Source organism: Mus caroli, chromosome 7 (genome assembly GCF_900094665.2).
Source record: "Mus caroli chromosome 7, CAROLI_EIJ_v1.1, whole genome shotgun sequence".
NCBI classification, from domain to species: Eukaryota; Metazoa; Chordata; class Mammalia; order Rodentia; family Muridae; genus Mus; species Mus caroli.
The window spans coordinates 14,847,748-14,859,542 of NC_034576.1; the positions used below are offsets into that span (position 1 = coordinate 14,847,748).

Sequence of the window (11,795 nt, forward strand, 5' to 3'; positions counted from 1 at the left end):
GGAACCTGGACACAAAAACCTAAAGGCAGGGAGAGCTGGACATGAAACCCACAGATGAAGGAAGCTTCTATTTGGGCTCACTAAGATTCACTGACACTGTATGGTACCAGCATGCCTCCCCCATACACCAGAATTCTGCAATGAGACTAGAGGAGATGCAAATCCAGCCTTGGATATACCTTTATTACCCTTCACCAACCTGGAACTGGGGCAAGAAACCCAAAGCTATAGACGGACACCAAAATGCAACAGTCAGAAAGTGTATGAGTGACTCATGGGAAAGTGGCTGAGTAGTAGAGAGAGAGGGATACACAAGAGGGGCCATACCTTGATCTGTTTCTCCTTCATGCCAAGCTTTTGAGCCAGTGACTTGCATCGTTCCTTGTTCAAGTACTTGCTCTCCTCAAAATGCTCTTGCAGGACTAGCTTTTGCTCTATGGAGGGCATATTTCGTTTTTTCCTCTGTGTTCCTGGATCATTGGGAGAATCTTGTGACCCTGAAGGTACTTCCGAAGCCATGACACACTGTTGTCTTGGTAGACCTGAGGCACCTGGAGAACTTTGGATGTCTGTATTCACTGGAAAATTGGAGGAATTGTTACTGGAAAGGACAGAGCATTCTCACCTCATTGTAGACTGAATGGTGATTGGAAGTCTTGGAGAGACTTAGAGAGTTTTATATTTCCTGAAGATTTGACCCCTTTGTGAGACCTTGTTGAACAGGAAAAGCAGGGTGGTATGGATGGAGGGAGGGACGGATGGAAACAGAGACAGAGATCTGAAAACTCTAAAGGTTTATCTCCTTCACTGAGGTATCCCCATCAAAGGCCTCTTCCTTGGCTCGATCACAAAAACATAGTAGCTGGGCCACAACATGGTGTCCCACCAGCCCTCTTCCTCAGTCTTCTATGAGCCCTGAATGCCTATGGTTCCCAGTGCTGATATCTATGGGGAAACACTCAAACTGCTCCTGCCTATTCTCAGGACCATCTATCCAACTCTCGTGGGATTTGGTGGACATCAACCTCCAAACACATACACCAGCCACAGAATAGTACCAAAAATTCTTCATCCACTAGTTCCCTCTCTCCTCTATAAGGGTAACCACCTCCAACAGACCCTTCATATACAAACGCTGAAAAGGCCTTTGAAAAACTCCAACACTAGCTTCTTTAAAAGTCTTATAGACATCAACTCACCTGGCAAACAGTAGGTTGTTTTGCCTTGCTTGGTTTCCTCTGTTTGACTAGTTCTCCAGGAACCAGGCCTTGAGTATCCAGGCAGGATACTCAAAGATCCACCCACTCCTTGGCTCCTCCCTCACTGCAGAACCTAAGATTAAACACTCCTTTTAGCTGGGCGTGGTGGTGCACGCCTTTAATCACAGCACTCAGGAGGCAGAGGCAGGCGGATTTCTGAGTTCGAGGCCAGCCTGGTCTACAGAGTGAGTTCCAGGACAGCCAGGGCTACACAGAGAAACCCTGTCTCAAAAAAAAAAAAAAAAAAAAAAAAAAAAAAAAAAAAAAAAAAAAAAAAAAAAAAAAAAAAAAAAAAAAAAAAAAAAAACCACTCCTTTTAGTGCCACTCCAAACAGTCCTTGTCTTATTAATTGAATCACAGTTGTTTAGTTTTCTTTCACTGATTTTTGAGTCAGGGTCTGTCATTTCAGGAAACTCTTTTCTTCACAGACCTATAAGAGATCTTTTTCTACCCAGAAAAACAATTCCTGGCTGTTTAGGGGGGAAATTCCTGTAAAATATATCATCAGTCTCTCAGGATGTCTACCTTTATTCAAAGGACTCAGGAGGCAGAGGCAGGGGCATCACTGTTAGTTTCTCATCTACAAAACACTTTACAGGACAGAAGGAGCTACACAGAAAAACCATCATCCAGATTAAAAATGTACATTCATATATGTGACTATGTATAAAATCATATTGTTTCCCCAACCCAAGCTCTTACTCACATCTGTAATCTTCATAGTCAAGGACTTCCTCTTTTTTTTTTTTTTTTTTTTTTTTTTTTTCAAGACAGGGTTTCTCTGTATAGTCCTGGCTGTCCTGGCACTCACTTTGTAGACCAGGCTGGCCTCGAATTTAGAAATCCGCCTGCCTCTGCCTCCCAAGTGCTGGGATTAAAGGTGTGTGCCACCACCGCCCGGCCCTTTTTCTTTTCCATAAACAATTTAAAAAGTAAGTTTAAAATGACATAAATACCACACGAAATAATGAAGTCCATTCAAACCAGCAACTACCCACCTGACCTTACTCAAGTTTTTGGTTGCTCCACCTTGTCTATGACAATCTCTAAGTGAACCCAATAAAACTCATACATCAGGGCTGGAGAGATGGCTCAGCGGTTAAGAGCACTGACTGCTCTTCCAAAGGCCATGAGTTCAAATCCCAGCAACCACATGGTGGCTCACAACCATCTCTAATAAGATCTGACGCCCTCTTCTGCTGCGTCTGAAGAGACAGCTACAGTGTACTTAGATATAATAATATATAAATCTTAAAAAAATTTCATACTTCACCTATGTACCTTTTGTGCTTAATGTCTATAAGATTTTTAAAGAAGCTAGTGTTGGAGTTTTTCAAAGGCTTTTTCAGCAACTAATGAGATGATCATGTGATTTTTTTTTCTTTCAGTTTGTTGATATGGTAGATTGCATTGGTGGGTTTTCATATATTGAAGCAGTCCCCTGCATCCATTGGATAAAGATTACTTGATCATGGTGTATGATTTCTTTGATGTGTTCTTTGATTCAGTGGCTGAGTATTTTGCTGAGTATTTTTCCATCAATGTTCATAAGGGAAATTGGTCTGAAACTCTCTTTCTTAAATCTTTCTGTGGCTTAGGTATCAGGGTGACTGCTACCTCATAGAATGATTTTGGCAATGTTCCTTCTGTGTTTTGTGCAGTACTTTGAAGAATATTGACATTAGCTCTTCTTTGAAAAATCTGATAGAATTCTGTGCTAAAATCATCTTGGCCCTTAGATTTTTTTTTTCAGTTAGGAGAATTTTAATGACTGCATCTGTTTCCTTGAGGGTTATATGACAATTTAGATAGTTTACGTTGTCTTAACTTTGGCAAGTGGAATCTGTCTAGAAAATCATCCATTTCATTTAGATTTTTCAAGTTTTTGGAGTATAGGTTTTTGAAGTAAGACCTAATGATTCTTTGAATTTCCTCAGAGCCCATTGTTATGTCTCCTGTTTAATTTCTGATTCTGTTAATTTGGATTCTGTCTCCCTGCCTTTTATTTAGTTGGGCTAAGGGGCTTTTTATCTTGCTGATTTTTGTCAAAGAACCAGCTCTTGGATTTGATGATTCTTTGTATTGATCTCTTTGTTTCTAATTGACCAATTTCAGCCATGAGTTTGATTATTTCCCACTTTCTACTCCTCCTGGGCATGCTTGCTTCTTCTTTTTTTTTTCCCCTCGGGCCTTCAAATGTACACATTATTTGTTAGTATTAGAACTCTCTAAATTCTTTGTTTTGTTTTGTTTTTCGAGACAGGGTTTCTCTGTGCAGCCCTGGCTGTCCTGGAACTCACTTTGTAGACCAAGCTGGCCTCCAACTCAGAAATCTGCCTGCCTCTGCCTCCCAAGTACTGGGATTAAAGGCGTGTGTGCACCATCACTGCCCGGCTTCTAAATTCTTAATGAGGGCTCTTGGCACTATGAACTTTCCTCTGCTTTTATAGTGTCCCCTAAGTTTGAGTATATTGTATCCTCATTTTCATTGAATCCTATAAAGCCTTTCATTTTTTTTCTTTATTTCTTCCCTGACCCAAGGATCATTGAGTCAACTTGTTTAGTTTCCAAGAGGATGTAGGCTTTCTGTTGTTTCTGTTGTTGAAGTCCAACTTTAAACCATGGAAGTTTGATAAAATACAAGCAAGTTTAATAAAATACAAGCAGTTATTTAAATTTTCTTGTATCCATCAAGGCTTGCTTTGTGGCAGAGTATATGGTCAATTTTGGAGATGGTTCCATAAAGTGTTGAGAAGAAGGTATATTCTTTTGTGTTTGGGTGGAATGTTTTATAGATATGTCAGGTCCATTTGATTCAGAACCTCTGTTAGTATCATTATTTCTGTTTAGTTTCTGTCCGGATGACCTTTCCTTTGGTGAAAACTGGGTGTTGAAGTCTCACACTATTATTGTGTGGTGTTCAATATGTGATTGGAGCTTTAGTAAAGTTTCTTTTATGGATATTGGTAGCTTTGCTTTGGGGGCATAAATGTTCATAATTGCGAAGTCATCTTGGTGGAGTTTTCCCTTAAGAAGCATGAAGTGTCCTCCCCAACTCTTTTGACTACCTTTGGTTGAAAGTCTGTAGAACCGGGCGTGGTGGCGCACGCCTTTAATCCCAGCACTTGGGAGGCAGAGGCAGCCGGATTTCTGAGTTTGAGGCCAGCCTGGTCTACAAAGTGAGTTCCAGGACAGCCAGGGCTACTGAGAAACCCTGTCTCGAAAAACCAAAAAAGAAAGTCTGTAGAGTAGATAATAGAATGGCAACTCCATCTTTTTCTTGGGTCCATTTGCTTGGAAAAACTTTGTTTTTATTTCATTACTCTGAGGTATCTGCTACCTTTGTTGCTGAGGATCTAAAGTTGATGTCCACTGGTACTGAAGCTTTAATTGAATCTCTGAATAAAACAACCTCAGCAGTTCCACCTTTTATCCCTATATCCAGCAACCACTCCCTCCCAGCCCCACCCTGTGGCCCCACTCAGTCTGGCTAGGTTGAGGCATCTATCATTTTTTTTATTTTTGTTTGATTATTCTGTTTTTTTTTTTTTTTAAGATTGATTGATTGTATATAAGTAACACTGGAAGAGGGCATCAGATCCCATTACAGATGGTTGAGCCACCATGTGGTTGCTGGGATTTGAACTCAGGACCTCTGGAAGAGCAGTCAGTGTTCTTAACCACTGAGCCATTTCTTCAGCCCAGAGAGTTTTATTTTATTTTATTTTATTTTATGTTATTTTATTTTATTTTATTTTATTTTCTGGTTTTTTGAGACAGCATTTCTCTGTGTAGCCCTGGCTGTCCTGGAACTCACTCTGTAGACCAGGCTGGCCTAGAACTCAGAAATCCACCTGCCTCTGCCTCCCAAGTGCTGGGATTGAAGCCATGCACCACCACTGCCAAGCTTTATTTTATTTATATGGGTACATTGTAATGTCTTCAGACACAGCAGAAGAGGGCATGAGATCACATTGCAGATGATTGTGAACCACCATGTGGTTGCTGGGATTTGAACTCAGGACCTCTGGAAGAGCAGTCAGTGCTCTTAACCACTGAGCCATCTTTCCAGCCCCTATTTCTTTGTTTTTTAAGACAGGGTTTCTCTGTATAAACTAGCTGGCTGTCCTGTAACTCAGTTTGGTAGACAAGGCTGACATAGCACTTACATAGATCTACCTGCCTCTGCCTCCCCAGTGCTGGAATGAAATACGCGTACCACCACCTGACTTTGAAGACATCTTTCTTAATTGAGTAGGCCGAGATACTCAATTCAGGTTTGGATAGAGCCTGACAAACAATTGTAGCCTATGCTCCATCACTTGGGGACTCCTGTACTTTGAGGCTGCAGCCCAAAAGAAATTTGGCTTTCCCTACTCAGTGACCATATCAAGGATTGGGGGTCTTCTCAGCCTTTTGTACAGGGGTCCTTCTCATTCCTGACCACTGGTGTCACCTCTTAATTGTCCCCTCCTTTCTAAACAATTCATGTAGCCACCAGGAAACCTGTGGGCTGCTGTAGCTTGCCCAATCATTTGTCTGTTTTACCTGTACTCAAAGGACTTGCACTTACATATTTCTACAAACCTGAAACTCAGTTTTCCTCCCAATCTTTCTATCCACCCACTCCACAGAACCTCAGATCCATCATGGTCACCCACACTTTAGTAACACTCAGGTTTCAGCTTTACCCCATGAAGACCTAGTCTTGTGTATTTATTTATTCCTATTTGAGATATATATATATACTGAAGTTGTCTTCAAACACACCAGAAGAGGGCATCGGATCCCCTTACAGGTGGTTATGAACTACCATGTGGTTGCTGGGAATTGAACTCACAACCTCTGGAAGAGCAGTCAATGCTCATAACCACTGAGTCATCTCTTCAGCCCTTTTGTTGTCTTTTGTTTTACTTTTGAGACAAGGTCTTTCTATTATTCCAGACTGTTCTAGAGATGACCTTGACTCAGAATTCTGAGTCCTGATTATAGGTGTGAGTCATCACAATGTTCAAGATTTAATCACTATTCCAGAGCAATTATAGGGTGGCAAGTTTGTGTAGAAATTGAAAACTAAGGAAAAACTGGCCTTTCCCTCGTGAGGCTCCAGCCCAGAAGAAATTGTGGCTGCACTTGTCAGTCATTTTCTCAGGAAATGAATTTCTACTCACTGCTTCCAAGGTTCTTGACCATTCCTTCCTCTTCTAAGCATCCATTTTTAGAGGGCAATTGCCTGTTCAGTCTTCGACCACCTTGTTTGCTCCCTTATTCGACTACTTTCCTCTTCCTGGGCCATGCACAATTTCTAAATGGCCCCTCAACTGCCCTGTATATGCTGTGCTATCTACGAAGACTCCTAAAGGCCCCTGCACAGAGACCTCAAGGTTTTGGCAGGTTGGTGCCTGGGTTTCTGCTTCTAGTTTGTCCCTAAGCTAAATGATACTAAGAAAAAAATGCTGAAGGCTGGTGAGATGGCTCAAGAGGACCGACTGCTCTTCTGAAGGTCCTGAGTTCAAATCCCAGGATGTGTGAGATCCTGGGAACAAAACACAATATTTACAGGGGGAGGGGAAAAGGAAATAGGTTGAAAAATGTTATGACGTGTTTTATTTATGTATGAATCTGGTCATTATCTTACCAGGGTCCACCGGTGGATATTAGAAAGGAGCATGTATAAACTAGTTTTGCCTTTCCACAGTGTGGATCATGTACATAAATGTCAGTCAGGGTTCATGACAAGGTCTTTTAGCTGTGCCATCACCCAGCTTCAGATTTTTTATTTTCTGACTAATCCCAAACTCACTGGATGACTGAGGTTGAATGAATTTCTCATTCCACTGCCCAACAAATGTTGTGATTAGAGGCCAACATCCCTTGAGTGAGATTTTACTGTACCCTTTAGTATTTCATGGTGGCATTCTGCTCTCAATGCAAATTTAATTGATTTCCTTTTGGAAACCTTGTTTCCTCTCAGGACATTTTATCTTGCTTGCATTTATTGTCACCACACCTCGTATCTCACTCTGTCTGTCTGTATGGATCTAAATCTGTCTCTCTCATTCTCTGTCTCTCAATCTGTTTATTTCTTTGTGTCTTTCTGTCTTTCTCTCTGTCTCTCTCTCTCTGTGTCTATGTCTATGTCTGTCTCTCTGTCTCTGTCTCTCTGTCTGACTGTTTCTCCTTAATTTTTCTAGGAAGTTTCGCTGAGTAGCCCTGTCTGTGCTGGAACTTCCTTTATAGACCAAGCTGACCTCAAACTCAGAGACAGAACTGCTTGTGTCTCCCTAGTGCTGGGAATAAAGGCCTGAGTCACAACTGCCCAGGCTTTATCCAGCTTCTTTGGCCTCTGCAAAGACACTGGTCCTGTAACTGCTCTTGGTATAAGCCAAAGACAAGAAAGCGTTACACTAGGCTAGACTTGACCAATGCATTTTCTATTGAATAGTTTCTTATCAATACTTTTGTTTCAGGTAGGGCCTGGTGTGCCTTACACTGCCCTTGAACTTGCTGTCTAGTTAATGATGACCTTGAGAGCTCACTGCTTAGAAGCAACAGCAGATCTTAGCTCATTTCCAAACACACATGTAAGACCTCCACTGTCTATAGTTTCACTCCAGAAAATCCTATACCCTTTTCTGCCTCCAAGTCCAAGACAGTTGCATACATGCATTGCAGGCATTCACGTGTATAAATATTTGGGGGAAAAAACTGACAAAAACATTTTTTTAAATCTCCAGTAAATGTTTTCTTTCTTTTATTTAAAGAATATGTAATTCAACAATAAGGAAGGAATATTTTCCATGTTTTTTAAACAATCCCACTATATAAACCAGTGACATGAAACTACTACAGATAGGCCTACTTAATTTCTCCAAATACACTAACAAACATCTTCCTTTCTATAAAGGCCTGGATAAGTCAAGGGGGGTGAGAGGTGTTTTATGGGGGTGTATCTCAATCCTCCAACTCATCAAAGTCTTCAAGAACCCGTTGCCAGAGCTCCTCTGTNGATGGACTTGAATCTTGAGCATACTCTGGACCTTGGGTGGAAGCTACCATGACGACTGGAGCTTCAGCTACTGCTAGGCCAGTCTGGACTTCAACTGCTGCTGATTGACCAGAGTTCCAAGCTGTAACAGGGGCATGGCCATCAAGCAGGTATTCTTGCGGACAACACCTGGCACTATCACAGGCCTGATAATGAGGCAGAGAAGATTCCTGGCTGCAGTTGAGGTTGGGAATGGAATCCTCACCAAATGTGCCTGACCACATGGACTCTCCATTGTCAGAAGCAACAACAGGTAAGGAATCAGGAAAGTGGACTGACTCAGAAACAGCTTCAGAGCTTCCATTTGTCTCTGGCAGTGCTGCTGGAACATTCTGGAGACTCGCCCGCTTGGACTTAGCCCTGTGGTTCTTGAACCAGATCTGAAAAACAAAGGAGACATCAGAGGAATACCTGTTTTCCCCCAACTGGTCACTAGGTGAAGCTTCTGAATGGAAGGAGTTTCTATAGCAATGCTGCATGAGTCAGCAACAGAGAAGTCTGAGTCTCTAGGTCCCTAAGAGATTGTAGTAAGATAGAATGTATATGACCTGACAACAAAAGCCTAGGGAAGATTCAGTTAGTGTGTCCTGTGTTAAACTATGGGCTCTGAAGTCCTGCAGGAGAATAATATTCATCCATGTTGGTACCCAGGTTGAAGCAGAACGTGAAGTTCAGCCCCACATGCATGTACCTTCCACAACTGTCCAGGCTGTCCCAAGAATTTAAGAGCACAGAGATCAGGTGTCTGATTGCAGGGAGAGGGGGAAGTAGATATTGTGGCTGTCAGAAACAGGGAAGAGAAACATACCTGGATGTCATTGGCTGTGACACCAACCAAAACTGCCAGTGCCATGCATTGATCCTGGTTTGGGTATGTGCACTTATGAAAATGTTNTTGCAGCACACACTTTTGTTCCTCGGTGTATACAGTGCGTATTTTCCGGTGCTTCCTTGGAGTCACAAGGCTGATTCGTCGGTCACCATAACTAGGGGACCGCACCATAGGTCCTAGAGAACCCTGGAAACCAGATCTCACTGAGGATCTTGAAGGTATCTGATGACTTGAATGCATTAAGAGGCTTCTCAGAATTGGTAAACCTGGGTCCATTACAAGACCTGGTTGCATTTGTATACTTGATTTTCTTGAAGGACCTTGGGACTCTTGCGGGGACTCTTGCGGACATAGGTCCCTTTCAGGGACTGAAAGACTTGATTGCATTGAACTTCTTGGGATCACTAGAGGACTCTGGCACACTTGGAAAGGCAAATTCCTTGCAGGCTCTTGATGCATTTGAAAACTGGTTTCTATGGGTACACTTGAAGACATTTGGAATTCTGAATGCAAGGAGGGATCTTGGGGCATATGTGGGCTCTGATTGTATTGAAGCATGTTCCTACAGGAGAACCTAGGGGGAAAAAAAGGAAACATATCAGAAAAGCTCCAGAGACCACCAACCATACCTACCCAGCACATGCTTTGGACTTCCTATAGAGCAGGGATCAGTCAGGAGCTTCACTCTTTCTGACCACCTGCCTCTGTCTCCCAGGCCTTTAAGTATGCTCAACATTGCATAAACATGCAAATAGCTCCTGTGTTAATATAATTCTGTCAGCCCAGGGAGGCTAGCAATTGAATGTCCTCCCACAAAGTTTAAAAGTCCTAGATCCCTGGAGGCGTTGAGGTGGGAGTAGGTGGGTGAGTGGGCGAGGGGAGCCTGTGTGGGGGAGCACCCTCTCAGAGCCTACAGTGAGGAGGGGTGAAGAACTCCATGAGTTACGACATGGACAGGGGGCAACATTTGGAGTGCAAATAAATAAAATAATTTAATTTTTAAAAAGTCACAGATCCTCTTCCTTTCTGCTGGAATCTCTGACTCTAACCAAGGAGTGAAGAGCCATAGAACAGGATCATATGTGATCCCATCCCACCCTCATCTACACAGAATCACTCAAGGTCTAATTACTCTGGAAATAATAAGGCTCTTACATCTAGCACAAACCCACTCTGGTATTGAAACTCTACTCCAAGGACTTGGCCTTCATTGAATCTCCACCCAGGACCCTCACATAGGCCCCTCCTTCCATCCCCTCACATCCAGCAGACATTCCCACCCAGTGGACATACTCAGTCTGCAGACATACTTTATGGAAACTTGGACAGGTGGAAGACAACTTTGTTGTCTTTTGATATTTTTGAGAAATGGGTTGATCTGTATGAGCTCCCTGGCTGTCCTTTAACTCAACTTAGACAAGGCTGACCTAGATCTCCTAGAGATCCACATGACTCTGCCACCCTACCCAGTGCTTAGATTAAAGGCACATACAACCACAACACACCACACCACACCCATCCCTTCAGGTCACCTGACCTCTTTCATCACCGTCTAGAAGAAATTTGTCCTTGAATATTCTGTGACTATCTTAAGAAATGGACCTCCTTCTTGAGCTTCATATGCTGAGGAGGTTTGCAGCCCCATGGGGGGACCAACAGTGTCAACCAGCCAGACCAAAGAGTACACATGGAAGGACCCATGGCTCCGGCCGCATATGTGGTAGAGGATGGCTTTGTTGTTGAAGGAGAGGCCCTTGAGCCTGAGGGTGTTACATGCCCTAACGTAGGGGAATGCCAGGGCGGGAAGGTGGAAGTAGGTGTGTGAGTGGGTGGAGTACTCACAGAGGCAGGGGGAAGGGGGATGGGATGGTGGGTGACAGAGGGGAGACCTGGAAAGAGAATAACATTTGAAATGTAAATAAATAAAAATATCCAATAAAAGAAAAAGGGAGCAGAGATTGAAGGAATGACCATCCAGAGACTGCCCCACCAGGGATCCATCCTATATACAATCACTAAACCCAGACACTATTGTGGATGCCAACAAGAGCCTGATAAAGCTGTCTCCTGAGAGGTTCTGCCAGTGCCTGAAAAATACAGAAGTGGATGCTCACAGCCATCCACTGGACAGAGCACAGGGTCTCCAATGAAGGAGCTAGAGAAAAGAGCTGAAGGAGCTGAAGGGGTTTGCAGCCCCATAGGAGGAACAACAATATGAACTAACCAGTACCCCCCAGAGCTCCCTAGGACTAAACCACCAACCAAAGAAAACACATGGTGGGACTCATGGCTCTAGCTGCATATGTAGCAGAGGATGGCCTAGTTTGTCATCAGTGGGAGAAGAGGCCCTTGGTCCTGTGAAGGTTCTATGCCCCAGTATAGGGGAATGCCAGGGCCAGGAAGCAGTAGTGGGTGGGTTAGTAAGAAGGGGATGAGGGAGAGAATAGGGGGTTTTCGGAGGGGAAACCAGGAAAGAGGATAACATTTGAAAAGTAAATAAAGAAAATATCTAATTTTTTTTTAAAAAAAAGTAATCTTATAAAAAATCTTAAACCGGGCGGTGGTGGCACACACCTTTAATCCCAGCACTTGGGAGGCAGAGGCAGGTGGATTTCTGAGTTCGAGGCCAGCCTGGTCTACAGAGTGAGTTCCAGG

General features: G+C 43.1%; 1 protein-coding gene across 1 annotated transcript in view; it reads right to left on the reverse strand.

Moving 5' to 3' along the window:
- Positions 1-7,987: 7,987 nt before the first annotated feature.
- Positions 7,988-11,795, reverse strand: part of LOC110299303 (homeobox protein MSX-1-like) — a 4,980-nt gene continuing 1,172 nt past the window's right edge. Inside the window, exons 2-3 of the mRNA XM_021168975.1 lie at positions 9,117-9,714; positions 7,988-8,688 (exon numbers count right to left, since the gene is read on the reverse strand). Coding sequence (XP_021024634.1) covers positions 8,215-8,688; positions 9,117-9,698 — 1,056 coding nt within the window. The 5' untranslated portion in view covers positions 9,699-9,714 and the 3' untranslated portion in view covers positions 7,988-8,214. The remainder of the gene's footprint in view (positions 8,689-9,116; positions 9,715-11,795) is intronic.